Genomic DNA, 20,721 nt, shown 5'->3' with positions numbered 1-20,721 from the left:
ATTATAAAGAACATTTTAGGGAAGCTGTCTAAAAATCATACTTCTGAATACACTTACACGAATCCCGCCAAAATGGTATTCTGCCAAATAAAATTTAGAATTGTATTCAATACTTCAACTAACATTAGAAACGTTAAGTTAATATACCAAAATATAAACAAATCGACATAAAACAAAATCTTAGAGCCAATCTTAACATTATACGACAATTACCGTGCGAAAGTTCCTTACAAACAGGAGACAAGAGAAGGGAGCAATTAATAAGGTATCTTATCATCTAAGTGACCTATAACAACGATGACCAGTGAGACCCCAGTCTAATACGTTTCACAATAAATACACTCGATACAGCCAACGGGCCGAAGGCTGGGAAAATTCAGTTTACATAATAGTGACCGGTAAAATGTCGCTTTTATTATTAAATAGAAGATTAAAGCGATGACTACAGTAGCGCAATTCTGTACAGTCGGTACTGTCGAGTATCGAAAGTTTGACATTTGGAATGTACTGCCAAAATAGTTCCTACGACGCTGATCAGATTTTCATATAGAATTTCTCTATGACAAGCTGGTTGTCGGTAGTCGGTAGTAGTAGAGCACCGAGCTACTGTACTAATAGTTAATTAGACATTTCTGCAGTAAGTTATACAACCTTTCATAGTATATTATGGATTGATTTACTTATTTAAATTAATAAGTTTTTGTTCCTTGAGATGTTTGGATTTACTTTCATACAAAATCAAAACCAATAAAATAAAATATTAAGACTGATTTTTGAGTAAATTCTCTCTCTCTGTCCTCTATAAAACTATTTTAAAGTAAATATTATTCACATAGGCTAAGTAGTTTAGGATATATGTCTACATTATAGAGAAAAAAACGATGGATTGTAGCAATAGAAATGTGCTGTGCTTACAAACAGGCGTGTGACACTGCGTGTGAAGGAAATGTGAGAGATTTCTTAAGTATAAGTGTGTGTTAGGAAATGCAATTATACCTTCGCATTGCGTAGTATTTAACTTACTATAGTGACAGTCGTACATACCTTATAGTTGATAAATCTTTGAGAACGGAATTTCGGTTTTATAATTTTTGGTAACGCTTAATGCCACTTAATTAATCGCAAATATTTAGATTAACAGCGGATGCTAAAAATATTATAAGTTAACTGAACTTTTTGGACAAAATATGTGATATATCAATGTAATATTGGCCATTAGCAGTAAACTTTAACATATTTATATCAACCCAAGTCATGCAACATTTTATCGTCACAGATAAGGCCGTCGGTTGTCGAATGCCTAACGTGGCGAATCTTAGAAATGCGAGCCTTTCGCTCCACGAGTCATTGAACTGAATATACATAGATTAAGACTGAAACGGTTTCTTGAACAGCTGTTGATGACGGAAATATAGTTTTGTAAAGTGTTTAATGTAAATAGATGACGGTTTAGCCACTCCCTAAATTAAATATGAACTTTTTTTTTTATTAGGAAATCAAAAATACGTATTTTTTCATATATATATATATTTTTTGGTTAGTCTGTTGTTACAATATCAATAACCCAGTTAAGTTTGCATAGGTTTTTTTTTGGACAAATGGGAGTTAAAACCTAGCAATAAAATAGCATCATATTATTTTCAACTCCAATCAAAGTGTCACAAGTCAAGGGATTGGAAGTCAGTACTACAACTTTTAAAATGATGATGATACGCAAAAGCATTAATATTGCAAATGTACTGTATCGACTTTGTAGTAATATTAAGGTAACAATTACTTCGAACGATTGCTATAAGCGATACGCAATATTGGCCCCAACATTTGCGAGCACAACCAACATTATTCCCAGCATAATTGTTTCACAGGTTCTCACACACATTTGTAACAAGATTACATACCTTTTTCCGCGATTTGGCAAAAACACCGCAATTCATATAGTTGCACAAATTACGCATTGTTTGAACTTAAATAAAAAAAATACAGTTTGGAAATCACGAATGCCATAAAATTCATTAATTAGGTGCATTACATCGAAATGTTATGAGAGGAGTTTGTGGCCAAGTAACAACAGCCGCGCAGATCGACAACCGGGGGTTAAGCTACGCTTGTCGAGGTTGTTATGTGGATCGGTGACCATATTAAACATATCAAGTTCAGTATCGGAAGGCACGTTAAATTGTAGGTTCGGCTCTCATTTACAAAGATCATTAAAGTCGTTACTAGTAGTCAGAAGCTTGAAAGGCTGACAACTAATCTTACCGAAGGATATTGTGTTATAAGCCAGGTAACTGGGTTGTGGAGACTCCATAGGCAGTTGCTACATGAAAAATACTGGAATTCAGCTGCATTTGCTGAGACTAGAAGCCAACCCCAACGTAGTTGGAAAGGCAAGGCTGATTGACATCGAAATGTTATCAATGAGAGAAATTGTGGGAACATTCTGAATGGTAAAAGTTGAGTTATCTTTAGTATTTAATTTCTAAATTATGTGTTAATTAACTTATGTCATGTTAATTGGTTCGTAAGTCCGGTGTAAGCATCCGCGTTGCGTTTATGCAACAGATGAATCATTGGTTTACGCGGGACATTTAATTGCTTTTACTCAACCATTGACGTCTTGGAGATACCGTTTCAAAATGCATTTGAGTTTTCATATTTTAGATCTTGTCATAAATATTTTATAATTTACGTCAAGCATAATAAATATCAAAAGTTGCCTGGGTGTTATTTTAGTAGAAACAAAATTTTTGTAGGTGGTTTATGACTTCATTCAGTTTTTGACCACGTTTTGATCAACCTGTAATCAAAATTTACTTGCACCTGAACGGTACCTATTAAATATTATAGTTAAATATAGGTTTGCTATTGCATTAATTCTTACATCAGAACGCATTTATTCACCAACAACGCGTTTTATTCTAACCAGCGTATTTCTGTGTCCCAGTACTGAGCAAAGGCCTTTGGATTACCAGTCCCCTCGTTTGCTTGATCCGTCAGCGATCCGTTGAAGTTATCCAACTTAAACATTATGCAGATATTATATGCAAGCAGGTTTACATAGCAAAGTATGTTAGAACAACGCACTATTATAGATGAAGCATAACTCAATTGTACGCCTGTGTGTGGCCGCGCACCGTTACTGTAGAGATGGGAAACAGCTTGTCGATATTCAATGCGACTACTATTAATTGCTTGATCAAAACGTCAAATCAGTCTGAATACGGTTTCTAGAAAAGCGGTTAAGTACCTAATTATACAGACTACGAGTAGTAACTTATTTATTAAATGTCTTAAGAATTACCTAAATAGACAGACACAAAGTCTCTATATTTTTTTTTATTAAACATAAAAATCTCTCCAGAAGTTTAACTTATAAACAACGATAATGCAACTAAAGTCACTATTTCAGTTCAAAAAAAAATCTAGATCTTTAAGGTAGTGATGTTCGCTAAACGATACTGAAAGTTTCCACATCGATTAGTGCACATCACTAGCGGCACCTGCAGCCTCTATCCGTACAGTGACCGGCAATGAGGTCGCCTATGCACAGCACAACACATGCGTGCGTATGCGCACATATGAACGTGTGTTTTTACGCATGCATATAAGTGTCCATTCACATAGACTGGGCAAGTAGCTTACTTATCAAGGAAAATATTTACACACTACAATTTCAATCACAAGTAAGTTTGTAGTTCGATCTGTGGGGCTTTTGAACCACTATTGACTATTTTTGCAAAGAAAAGTGGCGACCTAGTTTGATACGTCAAAATCTATTCGATTATACTAACTAGAAAATCGAACTTTTGAACCCATAAAGCAGCCGTCATGAACGAGAACTTGTATGTTATTTTTTTTAGACAATTTCGAGTATCGAGAGTTTGACATTAGAAATGAACTGCAAAATTAATGCCTATGACACTCGGGACGCTAATTATGTTTTAGTGCAAAACAGTAGCATATCGCGATACTTTCTATGTAAAAGAAAAAGAAGAAGAAGACTGTCTATGTGAAAGGGCCTTTAACCACAATGCAATAGTGTGTGTTTATAAGCAGGTGTGTTATTATGTGTGTGCGTGCGTGCGTTATGCGTTGTTTTAATAAACGTATTACATAATTTGTCTGAAGTAGAATACCGTTACAGGGTTTTTGTTATATTGTGTAATGTTTGTATAGGTGCGTGTGCGTTTATGGGTTTCAGATTCAGAGCATAACTATTATGTATATTGCTTTTGTGATTAAATGTATTTACATGAGTAACTCTAGCATATAAATATGGTTGCCTTCTTCTAATCTAAATTTAGGTAATCGCTTATTTCTTGTACGACAAATACGTGCAAAGATATCCCTTTATCTATTCCATTATCTATCCAAATGTGGGGGCTTGTAACTGGCTAACTAATAACTTTATATTGATTATATTGTTTAATTTTATTAGTCCGTAAGCCTTCTGTAAAATTTAAATAAATAAGTAAATAAATTAAGCAGTGCTATACCTGCTATCATTGCCAACTTTTCTAAAGCTTGAGCTACATAATCTTCGGCTTTAAGAAGCTGTTACTAACTTTGTTAGGTTCGTAGCAAATGAAGATTTTTTGGCATCTGGGAAAAGCGCGGAATTTTGTGTAATTTATATAAGTATGTAAAAATATGAAACCTTGGACTTTTCAAAATAAAGTTAGGTCATATAATAGCTATTTCAGCATCAACTTCAAATCAAGTTATAAAAATAAAAATCATAAAATTTATAGCAATGTTATCAAAATCAACAATCAAACGCAACAGGACGTCATTCGTTGCAAAACAATTCTTAGTTAGAAGCAGTCAGCATGAAATTAAAATGAAAACTTTACTCATTCCGGCTTGATGATTGAAGTTTGAGGTACAGTCAAAAGCCAAAATGCACGGCGCAGTGGTTAACGTGGTCACCTCACTGCAATAACCATACCATAGTGGTGGTTCCGTGTTCTGTATCTGCATAATATATTTTGTATGCAAGTATGTTTATCAGTTATCTGGTAACCATAGTACAAACGCTGCTTAATTTGAAATCATACCGTGTGTGAGTTGTCCAATGATAGCAATGAAAATAATAAATATTTTCGTACAAAAAAGTACGATTTTTAATTACAGTGTTTACAAATTTTTTCACAGGACTGTACTGTAATTAGCGCATAGGTGAATTTTGTTAGACAACGTGGGTTTAATTGGATATGAATGAGTGACACAATAACTGAATAAGAGCGTTACAAAAAGAATAGCAATGAAATATCCCGACATAGTCGTCCGTCTATTCGCGATTATCTTAAAAATTGCTTATAGGATTGTCATGCAGTTTTCGCTAACGGTTAAAAAAATATTCCCATTTTTTACCATTACCAAAATGATTTAACGTATATTTTGTTAAAGTTTTATCTACTTGCATCAATAGATTCATTTCACAGAAATAAATAAATTTCAAAAGGCAAACAAAAGTAGTTATTAACACCAATTAATCAAATAATGATATCTATCGTATACTTTATATATTTAAAAAGTAGGTAGATACCTAAAAACCAATAGCAATTACATTTAAAATCAAAAATCCTATCAAAAACTCAATAGAAACTTTCATATAAAAAAAATTAGCCTTTCATATAAGAATTAGATAATCTATCTATTAACCTCATTCAGTGGATAAAAGCGAGCCAATGATTGATTTCCTAAATCCATTCATTCAATCACAAAAGCGATTATTTCTTTGTGAACTGGCAGACGTAATGAACTAACTTGCGAGTGCGGATTTGCTTGTACAAACGTCATTGTCGAACAGCCAAATACTTATTGATTTCATTTATAATTTTTATAATACATCCTGTTTATAATACCCAACGGTGCGGGTTAAGGTGTTTTGCGTGATTATGCCTTACCATCGTTATTCTATTGAAAAATAGAAAATACTTATAGTACTTTGCCCCAACCGGGAACCGAACAAGAGACGTCATGACTAGCAGTTGCGCCACAGAGGCAGTCTACTAGACAGTAGACTTGTATTACAAAATAGTTTTTAATTAATAAAATTCAGTCAAGGACAAGATGTGCGTCCGATTTAAAATTAGCGAAATATTTCAGAGCTTTTCCTGTTCAAGTCTAATGATTAATTTTCGTAACTTTTTGTAAATGGCAATCGCTATTGAAATTTGTCCTTTCCTCATTAGTGAATTACACAACCACCTACGCAAATACTTATGTTGCATTACTCTACCAAACTAATCAAAATCAACGCAGTAATTTTCACGTAACAGACAGACGAACAGACAAACAAAACTAAAACCACTTATCGCCAGCACTATAATCAATTGCGTAAGATGTAAAAGAAATGTAGTACACTGTACCGATTGTTATGTACAAGTATTGAGCTAGAACAATCATCGGTTGAACAATATTGTAATTGTTCTGAGTAACGAACATATACTGTGGGAATTCGCTTGGGAATCCGGAAGAACTATAAAATCAAGTTTTGTTTAACTATTGTATTGTTTTATGCTATAAAGTTACTGTACTGTATCGATATGAATAATTTGATTGCGTCACCTTAGTAAAGGTGTAAATATTAAAGTTTATTTAAGTTTGTCGTAATTGAGTGTAAAACTAACTTAATACCGCGACTTTGTTCGTGCGGAGTTTTTGGGAGTGTAAAGTAATATGTTTTTATCCAGGTTAAAGCTGGGTTTTAAATTCTATATGCCAAAATGACATCAAAATACGTCATGTAACAACATTTTTGTGAAGGAATAACACACATTATTATACATAATAACTATGTTTTTCATGGAAAGTGTTCAACACAATACAAAACTTAAGGTAATACAAATTAAATCTCTCAAATTCCCGGGAGGAGACCCTTGCCCAGCAGTGAGACAGTAACGGGTTAGAAAAGTCCAAGTCTAAATACAAAAGTATCTGTAGGCCTACATCCTCTCAACATCGACCCAGCAATTGGGACAGGAACTAGATAAATAAATTATTGTCTTGTATTTTTTTCTCTTACAGAAAAACCTCAAAGGTTTTTGTCAGTTAATCTTTGACACGTACATTTGCACAACAAACACAGCTTGACTCCTATTTTCTTTTACAAACAATAGATCTATTAAGAAAACTGTCGCAAGGTCTTCGGTAACCCTTTTTTAACCTACTAACGCCTCAGTAGGGTTTCTATTAAAAATAAGGCCATTGCTAGTCCAATATTTGGTAAATGTAGGTTAGAATCGTTTAACGGGTACAGTTTGATCAACTCTCACTTAGCTTATTGTTGCTAACATAATTAATATTGTACTCTTACTATAAATCTACTTGAAAACATATAACACAAATTTTCACATGGACTAGACAACCTCAACTTACTCAAAAATATCTCAATAACTGAGATATAATTCGAGATTGCCCTTTCGATGGTTAACGATGCTTCGCTTTAATTATAAAAACATCCTACATAATTATATGCCTCTTATATCCGAAGGTGTTGACAGGGGCCACAGAAAACAGAATACTTCTTATAATAATCTTCTGTTTTCTATGAATTACACCCACTTTTCGCCACTGATAATGTTAATCCCATGTAATAGGGGGCAAGCCCATTGCATTTTTTATTGACTACTTATTCCAAACAGGCTCACAGATTTAATAATACTTTAAATTTTAAGTTAAACATTTAAAATAGCAGCTCGTACCACTAGGTTAAACCACTGTTAAACATGTTACGTATTATTTTTATCCTGTAACTTAAAGGTTTATGCGTCCCTTTTATTCAAAAGATGCGCGTGCGCCGAATGCTGATAGCAATAATCTAGTGTAAGGGAAAATGTCATGTTCTTAGAAATGGTTTATATTCATATGTGTGTTGTTTTTCCTCGTTTACTATTGTTTGTTTACTTTTAAAAGTATTTTTAGAAACAATATTTAAATTGTTTTTTTTATGTATTTTTAGTACTTTGATTGTTCAATTATAAGATTGCATGATGATTGCAAAGAATATTTTTCAGTGTTTCGCTACCTTTACACTTATTTCTACAGACATCATTAAAATAAAATCTCCAATAAACCAGTAATTATTCAACAAATAATATACAATATCTTGACTCTGACGTAACACTGCATACTTAAGTATCGTCTGTTCGTGCGATAAGCGGCGCACTCGCCTGACCTCAGCTAATAGCTATTTATTGAGCTGCACTATCGCACGAACGCTACAGGTGCCGCGTTTGTTATTCAACGAGTTTAGGTTAATACTAAAATGTATGGATGTAGAATAGAAGCAAATAAGAACACTTTTAGTACAAACTTTTGGCTTTTTTTACGTTTGTAAAAATCAGTTGTAGCATGTTGCGTGTTTTCGCTATCGATCTCATTTAAAAAAAAAAACGTTTTTTGTTTAAGACAACTCCCGCGCTAAGAATTGCTCATGTGTAGCGGGGACTTTTACAAATTGTATGTAGGCATGGCTTTACTACGATCTTCGTAATGGAAAATTAAACTGTAGGAATATTTTTGATCAAGGTTGAAAGGCTATAATTTACGGACATCTATCGTAAAGTGTAAATGAGAGTGGATTCCTTGAAAAGAAAAATACAATATCGTGACACAAAAAGCACTTTACGTCATTAGGATAATGTTACTATCCAATAACAACGTGATCATTTATACAATAAATCAAAACTTAGTAACAATCGAAGCAATGAGACAATCACCAACATTACCGGTGAACTAACACAGTCGTGACAGCCAGGAATAAACCACACGTACCACACAGACTGACGAAACTATCATATTGGAATGCGGAATATTTACTACTAAACTGTGGTGAAATGACCACCGAGAATCATCTGTGAAGTTTTGTAAAGAGTTTAGAAATAACGATGAGGTCTTTACAGTTGCGCTTACTGGTAAACGATCAGCAAGTGAAGAAACTTGTGGCTGCTATTGTGTGATATTTGATCTGAGAGACTTCGTATTTAGTCACTTTTTTAGAGTAGGCAACAATAGGAAGGCATATTATATCAAATGCATTCGGGCTGCCTTTAAAACGAACACGGGAACGCGGAGACATTATTTTAAATAAATTATTCGTTTTCGATACTGAAAGATTTCAACCAGGTAAGGTATTCAGGTAAATCTATGATAAACGAAAAGTAATTCTTATTGACGGTATGTTTTTTAAAGTTTTTTGATGACCTTTGAGCCCAGATATATTGGCTAACTATGGGGTTAACGAACTTCAGTGGCGACTTAACGTAAGTCTTTCTCCATTTAAAAGTGAAATTTCTTTAAAGTCAGCTTAAGTCTTTTACGTAATTCACCGGACACTGCATTTACGACATCCTGACATTTCGAATAACATCCTTATTGCGTGTCAATAGTCTAAAAACTTATTTAATCCAAAAGCGAAAGTTACCGATCATACCGTTTATAAGTTCCGTTTCCATATTAAACTACTGCACCGATTCCGCTAAAATTTGAGACTGTGATATATTATATATTTGTAAAAGATACAAACCAGCTCTTCCACTTCTGGATAACTATCTATATAGCTTATCAATTGGGTAGTTGACTCAGTTAACATAAACAATATTAAACTTGTTCTTTTTAAAATTTTATCTGAAATACTAAGGGTATATGAAATTTTTCGTAAATAATGTCGAAATTGTAATTATTACAGACTGAAACATTTTATTAGGCACTCATTTGATACCAACGAAAATACGAACCTGTGACGTCACAACACCGTATCGAAATTATTTTTTTGCCATTTCATAAAGACTATAATCGAGTACCCAATTGAGTTGCTGTCACTATATCTAATAGATAGGTCTTACACTTATTCCTGAACTGTAAAACTGGCTTAGTCTACTTCTTACGTCTAAAATTCCCATGTGAACGAAAGCCGAGATAAGACGCTACTGCTTTAAGTATTTCAACAAAGTCATCAATCTACGAAAGATAGTCATTAACCCTTTACGTAATACTCAACCTATCACGACACAGCTACTTGTTCGGTAAAAGTGAATTTATTACACGAACTAAATAGTCTTATTTATTACTGAACAATTAACTTGCTGCATACTTATGCCCTTTTAGGTTCCCAAGGTATTTGACTAAGTTATTTTGTATTGTCGACAACTTAACCTTTAGAGAATAAATTAATCATAAATGATTATGTCATGCTTTAAATTTTGATATGATTAAAATTATTGTTTGCAACTAAGGTTTATTATTATACAAGCTTAAAATATGGATGTTTACGTATGGGCTAATTCTGGTTACAAACTATCTCCGAACCAAATTCCATCAATATTTAGTAGTTCTTGTTAGAAAGTGTAACATTGAATACGATATTGTTACTCTTTTATTATGTTTATCATCTATCTATCCGATATTTATAGTTGTATGACTACTACCAAACATTTACAGGGGCTCCGACACTTACCGAACAAGGCAAAGATAAACTATTTTAAATTAAGATGCAAGAAAAAACACATCTCATATTTCATTTCAATCAACAAGCAACATCAAAATAAATTTAATTCAGTTAGTCAAATCACGAATTTGCAACTGCCTACTAAAAACTAGGGTCAAAGTATAACACGATAACACATCACAATCATCAGACTATAACAAATGATTTGCGAAGCTGTCAGTACGATGATAGGCAGAATAACGCACTTAAAACAATTATAACGTCTGTCTTGTATGTACATGTATTGTCTGTTTCAATAGCAAGTGATTATGCGTTGATATGATAAGACAGTTTGATTAAAATTGTGATGTTTTTTGTTATTTACATAGACTTTGAATATGTATGGTATTCAAAGACTGTGTATACTAGTGTATAGGTATGTATAAAATTGTCTATTAAAGGTTGTTTTTGTGAATTTTAACTTTTATAGCCACTAAAACGCTTTTTCAAGAAATATCTGCGAGAACTTTGATAAAACATGGACACAAATAGGAACTCTTTTTTTCTGAAAAGGCTACTCCCACGCTATGAATTAGAATAAGCTTTTTGTGAATACACACACATCGGACACAAATTACGACAAGATTGAAAACGACTATTCGTCAATATGTTCCATGTATTAAACGAACCAGGAAAAGTCCTGTATCATTTTCAACAAATCCCTTGGTAGCCCATCATTGGAACAGGGTATTCCATCGCTTTGAACAGTAAAAGATTTAACATATCATTACTAAAAAAAGGTACAACAATTTGAAGACATCTCTTGACTCTTAACCCTCGCACACAAAGATCGTCACGCATTCTACAATTACGTACATTTTCATGGCATATTACAAGTTCGTGAACTATCGGCCTTGTTCACCTGTATTCACCTGTGTTCAAGCGGTTCTTTTGTGAAGCGCCGACGTATCCGGTGTACATTATATTGGGGATTCAATTATAGGTATTGTGAATATTGGTAGGATGATTATAGTGTCTGAATGCGGAAATAAAGAACTGTTTTAATACATTGATGGATAAAGATCAATGTAGCGTTCATGTTATGATATCTAAATACATACACGCACTATGTATTACTTTGAGTACCTTATTAAATAAATAAATGTATTTTGAATTTATTTTACACTCTTCTATTCACTATCGACAAACGGCTAACTATCGACAAATGCTTAGCTATCGACAAATGCTTAGCTATCGACAAATTTTCTCTGATAAACTGATCAGCGCCCCTAACGGCTCTTGCAAGAACTGTGTTATAGAAAAGGATACCTGCGAAACTGATAAATTGCGCTACGAAATGACATTAAACTCTGATAACTCTTGATATGATAAAATTGGCACGGGGAAAGGAGATGCACATAGGGAAACTGCGTAATCACTTTTCTTATTTTGAAATTCTAGATAAAATCTTGATTTAGATATTTAAAGCTTTACATTATTCAATAATTATCTTTTAATATAAATAAGCTTTTACGCAACCACGCCTCTTAAACTCTGAACCTCACTAAACTCTCACAATACTCGTTGACATTTACCTCCCAACAATGGCCCGCCCACTGAATAATAATTAATAGATTATAATTATATTGCTATCTAGTTTGTATGTGAAATATCAATTAATATTTTATTTAAGATAAATGTAAATATTAAAGATGATATAATGTTACTTTAAAATATAAGATTTATTTATCCGCAACGCCTATTCGTGTCCCGGCCAATTAATAATAGTCAAACCTAACTAAGAGTGTCGCCAATTTTATGTTTTTAAGAAAATATCAAAACATAAATTTGCTAAAATTTCATAAACATTAAATAATTATAGATACTTTTATACGGTAATCTAGAAACACATCCATGTCACAAACAGTAACCGCCACTTATTAGTGCCAACCACCACCCTGGTGGCAAGCTCAGTGGTGGCAGATGGGAGTAAACCTCACAAATCGGGTCTATCCCACTAGTCCCGTTGAGTTGTCCCGTGACGGGACAACTGGCACTATTTTGTCCCAGTTGTCCCGTGGCGGGACAAGTGACACTCTTTTGGTGTCAGTTGTCCCGTTGCAGAAAAATCACGGGACTAGTGGGACAGACGCAAGGGTCAAACCAACTGGTTCTATTGAGTTGTTGTGTGTCACAACAGGTACTTGGTACTTTGGTAAGATAGCAGACGTTATACAAACTAGTACATTATAACAAGGTAGATATCTCAAATGGAATATGCACTATACTTGTGTAGACAAATTGTAAAACCAAAGGTATTTAAACCTATATCTTAGTAATTATACTCAAAGTGTACATGGGACACAATGCGGTAACTATAACTACAGGGATAGTTACCGGATTGTGTTCCATTACATCTTTGTTATACTAAAACTGTCTAAAAGGGTCTCTGCGAGTTTGCTTACTATACAAGCCTAAATGGTAAAAAAAAACTTCTTGTGAATTTAAAGTTTACATAGATAAGCGTACAATTCTATCATCTGCTATCTTACCAAAGTAACAAGTACCTGTTGTCACACAACAACTCAATGGAACCAGTTGTTTTGACCCTTCTGTCTGTCCCATTAGTCCCGTGATTTTTCTGCAACGGGACAACTGACACCAAAACAGTGTCACTTGTCCCGCCACGGGACAACTGGGACAAAATAGTGCCAGTTGTCCCGTCACGGGACAACTCAACGGGACTAGTGGGATAGACCCCACAAATCTACCCCAATTTTCAGCCAAACATGCCATTTCAAAATAAAAGTACTTGAAATGCAACCGGCAATTAATATCATTCCACGCATTAGCGCTCATTTCCTCACATTTAAAACTCTATAACTCATAATAATATGGTTAGAGTAAATGGCTTGAACATTAGCGTGAACTCAAGGTATAGTAGTACTCAAGGTTTGAGTGATGACTTGATGACCGTAATTGAGTGTTATGTACCGTGAAATCTTTGCTGCAGAATATTGAGATCTTAAAGGGCGTAATTATGTATGTACTTGGGTATGAAGGTTTTGGGTTTGATTACCGAATAATTTATGAATTACGGTCTAGTTCGTATCACATAATTCTGATTAAAATTCTCTAGTTTCCTTGTTTTTTTGTTGGAGCATTCACATAGTTACACGTTACTACAGTAAAAACATCTGAACTTTACATTCAGCTTCAATTCTTTATCACCAGAGCAACTCTGGCTAGCTTGATAGAAGCTAAATGCTTCTATAATACCTAATGATGCACATAGAATAGATTCAACAGTTTTAGAGATACAACCGTAAAAACACACAAACTCAACACAAAGCCAACGACAATAACATAAATTTAAATAAATTATTAATTTTTTTTATAATATTATATTTGCATAAAAAAAACATCCAAAGGCCAAGCTACCCTCTACCTAAAAAACAATAACAAGCACTTTAACACATAGTGTTAATAAACATCGTCATAATAATCGTTAATCATTAAGTAACATGCGTATCGCCCTCGAGCGATATTTAACGTGGAATAAATCTTACGAACATTCTGACAGCTGGTAGAAGGTTGATCTTGTTTTTTTTTGTAGGCTTATGTTTGTGTTTGTTAATGCTTTATGGAGTACAAGCTTCACGCAGCGATTAATGGATGATTACAAATCAGTTTATCAAATGAATGAAGTATAGCCCATTTTTTAGAAGGCATGCAAAATACAGCTTTTTTTAATCGCAGAAACCATTTGTAGAGTATTTTCTGAGCTCAAACCGACGATTTAAAAAAAAAGTAAACATTAACTTTATACCCATACATACATTATAATATTATTTTCTGATCCATCCCAAGCTTTTTATATATTTTTTTAATAAAACCGGCTTACCCCAAACATATTTATTTCTAATCAAAAGAAACACTATTTGTTTAACACTGTTATCAATTCGTCGCAACCGAAACCTTAATCTAAGCTTGCACTCTGAACAATATTTTTGTATTTATTTACACATAACTTTGAGGGACATTGTTTAATCACATACACAATTAAACAAAGTCACGAGTAACTAACTATACAATATATTTTAATTAACACATACAATAACGTGTGAGAACTTAATTATTAGGTTCTAATTAAACAAGAATATAATTAATGAAATTATTTTGAGGAAACTACCTTTTTTTATTTAATTGTAAGGGACGGCCATGAACTTTATGTTTAATTATTATTTGTAGATTTTTGATTACGAGTAGACTAGCGACCTATACCGGCCTAGCAAAGGTTGGACTGATGTACCCATACTAATTGCATATGAAATTGAAATAAAACTATAGCTTATCTATACTAATATTATAAAGCTGAAGAGTTTGTTTGTTTGTTGAACGCGCTAATCTCAAGAACTACTGGTCCGATTTGAAAAATTCTTTCAGTGTTAGATAGCCCATTTATAGAGGAAGGCTATAGGCTATATATTAGTATATATCATCACGCTACGACCAATAGGAGCAGAGTACCAGTAAAAAAAATTACAAAAATGGGGAAAATTATAGAAGCAAGCGAAGTTGCGCGGGTCATGTCTAATATAAGTAGTACCTATACTACGACGGGAAAAATACTTTTTTACAATCGTTTTGTAGTTTCTGAGATTATTAGCAAAATAGCTTCCTAAGCGAGCTAAATATAAAAATAGTCTATTAGATATGACATACTAATCACGTCTCTTTATATCTTACTTCCTCTACGCTGTCACATATTCAGTACTAAATAACTCGCTATTATAACACTACGCACGACGATTCCCACAATTTTTCACTGTTCACGGAAACATGTAATTTGTCACGAAAAGGAGAATGCTCAAAAAAAACCCAAGATGTACACAAAAGTTATGTTACTCAAAAAATTAGTTATACTGTGTAATTGAGTTCCCAATGTTTACCTCTATCAAATTCGATGGCTAAACATGTGATATTGCTATTACTTTTCAGTAGGGGTTTTTAATATATTTTCAATATTTTTTTATCATGAATATAAAAAAGACATACCCGCCCACACTACTAGCTGGCGCCCGTAGTGCGCTTTCGAGTCAAGGTGAACTCAAGTTAAAAAAAAAACAAAATAAAAAACAATAAATATGTTTTTAGCATTTATTACATTCTTTCTATATCTAGTGTTACATTGTCTAATATAAGAGCAGGGTGACTAAAGTTTTCTTCATATCGGGCCCATCCCAAATAAAATATTACACTTATAACGTGGGCACAACTTCCAAGCGTTCTTTTCCCGTGAATGCATGAGCAGTAATGCTCGACTATACATTCCCGGCCTTCTCCTCTCTTATACAGAACGTAAGTGTAGTACACCCTGCTTCTTACATGTCTTGACTGTATGCGGCATCTGATGAGCATACTATTCGCTGCATTTTCGTCTACTGTAACGAGCTCGGGATGCCTATAGACTTCGATTTCATACACACCCGTTCTTTTTATATGTTCGCTGCAGTATGATCTGGCGATTTTGATATGGTAAGTCCCAAGTGCGAATAAAATCATATCTTCGCGAGTAAGACGAGGGAAGTCTGCGAGATCAGGATCGGCACTACTCAGCAGGCGGAATGGCGCTCTCTGCCTGTTTAGATTCCTTTGACTCACATAATTGGACAATAGGTTCTCCTTGTGTATATTGATATTTATAATATTTAGAAATTGCTCAGTATACATGCTGTCTTCATATGGCTCTTGAAAGCAATTGATAAGTGCGGCCGCTATCTTGTAGTCAGTCATGGTTGTAGTCATTGCGCGGTTAAAGATTCTGTATCGAAATAGTTTGAAGTCCCTCTTGAAGCGACCATTTATAGCTTCTACCACCCATCTACACATTGTCACCAGTCTTGATTTATTTGCTTCTTCAGTAGATAGTTGTGTTTCATTGCGATTTTTAGTGGGTGGCATATGTGTAACATATCCATGTGCCTCTAAAGCTGGAACTGCGTCGCGAAACCCCCTATCCAAAATAAAAATGTCTCCTTCTTCTAAAAAGAAGTTAATAGGAGCCTCTTCCATAGGTCCGCCATGATTTTCAAGAACTTGTTCCATGATTGTGGCATCTGAGGTAGTAGCGTCGTAAGGACCAGTTACATCCACAATGTGCCCATCCCCGCAAACGATCATAAATGGTTTTATTAGGTTTTGGTATTTATGAAGGCTGTAACTTTTTCTTTGGAATAAAAAATTCGAACTTTTTTGGATATAAATGTAGCTCCCATCCACAATTAAAATTGCCTTAGGTGATTCCTCGTTTCCCATTACGCTATTGGGCAAAACCCGATTTCTACGTATGACGTCTTCCCGAGTGATGTGGTCCAGTCCCAAATGAAGCGGCACAAAGTCTTGAAAAATACATAGTCTTGCGAGTTTGATTTTTCTGTCAAGTGTTTGTCTTGATTTATTAAATATTGTGCTAAGCCGTACACTTGGTTCTCCAGTTCTTATCTTACATAAGTAAGCACACAGATCTTCTCGTGGAGAACTTGATCGACGACTTAAGCTCGGTACTTGCCGAAATAGATTTTCGAATTGATCATGTCTCAAACCAGTCCAGAAATGGAGATCATCTTCTGTGATTTCGTGCATATTATCAAAATTCAAGCCATTTCGCTGTTCCATAGCTGCAGTGTACATATTTATAATTTCGTCAAAACATGCAGGATTAAATTCATTTTGGCGTCGAGTCACGTTTTGAGGAATACTTTCCAGAGATGTATTTCTCAAGTGATTTTGACATATCCGAGCATATTTAGGTATATAAAATCGGTGATAACTCAACAAATATACTTTTATAGAGTTTGGCACTTCACGAAGCTCTAAATTGTCACAGTTATTAAACAAACAGCGTCTTGATGTATTGGCTGCTCTAGTCAGCCCTGGAACCGTGAAAGTAACTAACGGAACAGGTTCAGGTTCAGGCGGCCGGTGTAACATTCGGTTGATTCTCACCCAACAAGCATGACAAACGGACCTCGTTCCATCGAAAGCAACCTGTAATAAACTAAAAGCAGTGTCAAGTATGGTCTATATAGTATACCCGCCTTCGCTCCCCTGTGTCGCACTACTCCACGCCTCTGTACCCTGCGGGCGAGGACTCATTTAACCGATTTGCCTATAGTTTTATAGATCCATGAACTTAGCTAACACAATATTCTACTTTTAATATTGATTATTTTGAATTTATTGAAAATAATGTTAATAATTATAATATACGCGAATATAATTAAATATGTACCTAATCTATTTAATTATACTTCACACCTACTTTTTAACATTATGGAAGGCATAGATTATTATAATCTATGTGTAATTGACTTTTTCGTTGTAAGTTCACAGACTATAATATAGGCAAACGCCTTTCGTAATGTCGTCAAGTAGGCTCAAATAAAATAATACACACCTCTTGTAATGGCTCCACTTCTTGAAACATGATTTCTACAAAATCCCTCTGAGAGGCGAAAAATTCTTGGGTAAGAACATGCCTCCTGGTCCGTCGTAGTGCACGAGTGCACGTAACACATCTATTTTCCATTTCAACAATATATATTCGCTAGCAAGTATCAGAGTCCAGAAAGAGTGTCCAAGTTGTTATTTGAAAAATAATTCCGACAGCAAAAGAACGCACAGATCACCACAATTATTTATGCAAAATGGAACCACACGACAATTTTTTAATTTTTACTTTTTAGCGGAATACTAATTTAAAAGTGGCCTAAAACCTTATTCAAAAAAGAACGGTGCGATTTTCGCTTCAGAAATAATGTTTACAAATGGCATAACAGAACCAACTGGAACTGAAAGTGCAGATATGTTTTTGTAAAACCTTTGATAGCTCAAAAATACTTATTTGCTGTGTGGTTCCTTTTTGCATAAATACGGACATAATTATTGAAGGACTGCAATGATGAATGCACCGTGCGCGAGCGCCTGTAGCCAAGATCTATCTTTATCTCTTTTGCACGCATAGAGCAAAGAGAAACATTATTTCTTCTGTGTTTCCACGTATCTTATCTTCTAAGCATACAGCGACTTTGTTTTGTACTATGTAGTGATAGAATATAATTATTTTATTGTCAATTATTTTTTTAAAATCACAGTTCCATTAAAATTAATTATTTATTAGTATTAGATATTTACTTATACAATTATATTATTATTCAAAAAATAATCATTGTGATGAATGTTTGAAAAATATTAATTTTTTAAATTCACCTTTTAATATCAAAAAATAGTATTTAGCCATCGAATTTGATAGAGGCGAATATCTGGAATTGAATCACTCAGTATCACTAACATTCTGAGTTACACACCGTTTGTGTACGGCCTGGGTTTTTTTCCCATACATTTTGAGCATTCTCCTTTATCATTTTCAGTCCACTTCCGATGTTTTGTACAATGTGATCTGTAGCACATGGCTTTGTCAAGGATAATTGGCCGAGGCCAGTTTTTTGTTGAGTTATTATTAACTGGCCATCTGCATCAAGGTTCTGTGCGTATTTTTGGAAAATTGTTAATGAGTTCTGATATTGAAGAGGCGGAAAATAAAGTTAAAAATGTATACTGAAATATTTGTGATGTATAAAAGCATTAAAACGATATTTATTTAAAGATATTTCTAACGATATGACATACCTAAAAAGTTAGTAACTTAGTGCTTTCACAAACATTTTCTTTTTGTCTCCTGCAAATATTTACTAAGCCGACTTCATAGCGTTTATTAACTAATCTCTTGTTATTACGTGTATATTTCGTCATAGGTTACGATGGGACTGACGTACGCTATGCGTAATTAAAGAAAAAGACTTTGAAATTAAACCATATGTGAAGCTAATCCGCGACACAGCGTTAAAAGCGTGTGTATGTATATCTCATTTTAAAAACGGCGCCATCAGTTATTTCAGCGCAAACAAAATCACATACAAGACGCATGAATTAAAATCTTATTATTACAAAATGTAATTTACACTTACATCCACATCATAGTCCATATAAAAATTACACATTACTTTATAATTTTAACACACAAATTATAGACAGATTTCGACTGGACGCCTGAACCTCTTATTATGTTCAATTTGAATTATATATTTTGTAACAGTTACTCGGTAACCTTTTGTGAATATTCGTAATATAATAGAGGTAGTACGTGATGTGTGTGGATAGGTGTTAAGTATGTATGTACTTTCTAAAGGGTATATACTTATGTAGATTAGATTACATAATTATAATTTGTATGGTATGTCTGTATGTAGTACGTGTGTTTTATGCTTCGATAAATCTATACCATATACAGCTCTAATTTATATTTTTCTTACGAATTCGGGAACTAGCCCTGCAATTACAGTATACTAGATTTTCGTACAAATCACATTATCATTCAGGTTTGTTGTTTTATATATTTATTACTCATATCTACATTTGAAAAGCACATTTTTCCGTCTTAGATACGCTAGTAAATCACATAAAATTTATAAGATGTCTAGCTGGACTTTGAATAAAGTAATGACGAAAATTACTGCTAGAACTATTTGTGACGTTGGCCAGTATAAAAGGTCACTACAAAAGTAAACTTCTTTAGAATTGTCAAAGTCGATGTTACCCAAAACGTCCAATAGCTACAATCCTACAATTCAAATGCTAATAAAAAACGCAAACAAATAAAAAACGTGCGAATGACCGTCAAGACGTAACCTCTTGAACCTATAATATGATATAACTGAGATAACTGAGATAACTGAGGTAACTTAGTTATCAGTGTGATAAATATCTGACACTGGCTTTATCTTAGCGTTGTTAGATCGTTTCAGTGATGTCGCACAGGTCGAGGTTAGTGTTTGTTTTGTGTTTTTATGTAATAGTCTTATAAGTGTGACTTATTTATTTGTTAGATTTGATGGAAAAGAATGTCAGTCACAGTAGGTTTTAGATTTCTAATAGATTTTATGATGATAAACTTTTATATGCTGCTTGAAGAAGCCATTTATTTAAGTAACATCCTTATGTAACTCTATTTAAAACATCATGTACTCTATTTCAATGGCACCTTAGGATCACTATATTGCAAAGCACGCACAATGTTGATAGAAATATTTGTTGTCATTATGAAGAGCATTAAAATATAAATCAAAAATGTTTAGAATACTTATCTTTTTGTCTATTAAGTGCCAACAAGATACGACATACTGTATCAAAAGTACTCCTATACTACTTACAGTGAGAGAAAATATTGT

The 20,721-nt window shown here is 33.8% G+C and overlaps 2 protein-coding genes across 2 annotated transcripts in view; both read right to left on the bottom strand.

Moving 5' to 3' along the window:
* The window catches only part of LOC142972743 (uncharacterized), a 164,949-nt gene that overhangs the window by 12,607 nt on the left and 131,621 nt on the right, over nt 1–20,721 (bottom strand). The window lies entirely within an intron of this gene.
* On the bottom strand, nt 15,470–18,328 carry LOC142973303 (uncharacterized). The gene is made up of 2 exons (XM_076114941.1): nt 17,892–18,328; nt 15,470–17,492 (listed from the first exon to the last, which is right to left on the bottom strand). The coding sequence occupies exon 2, from the start codon at nt 17,423–17,425 to the stop codon at nt 15,596–15,598; it is 1,830 nt and encodes a 609-aa protein (XP_075971056.1). The 5' UTR covers nt 17,426–17,492; nt 17,892–18,328; the 3' UTR covers nt 15,470–15,595.

The sequence above is a fragment of the Anticarsia gemmatalis genome, chromosome 5 (genome assembly GCF_050436995.1).
Source record: "Anticarsia gemmatalis isolate Benzon Research Colony breed Stoneville strain chromosome 5, ilAntGemm2 primary, whole genome shotgun sequence".
In the NCBI taxonomy this organism is placed as follows: Eukaryota; Metazoa; Arthropoda; class Insecta; order Lepidoptera; family Erebidae; genus Anticarsia; species Anticarsia gemmatalis.
The sequence above is the reverse complement of the archived record's forward strand: the minus strand, read 5'-3'. Positions and strand labels throughout refer to the sequence as shown.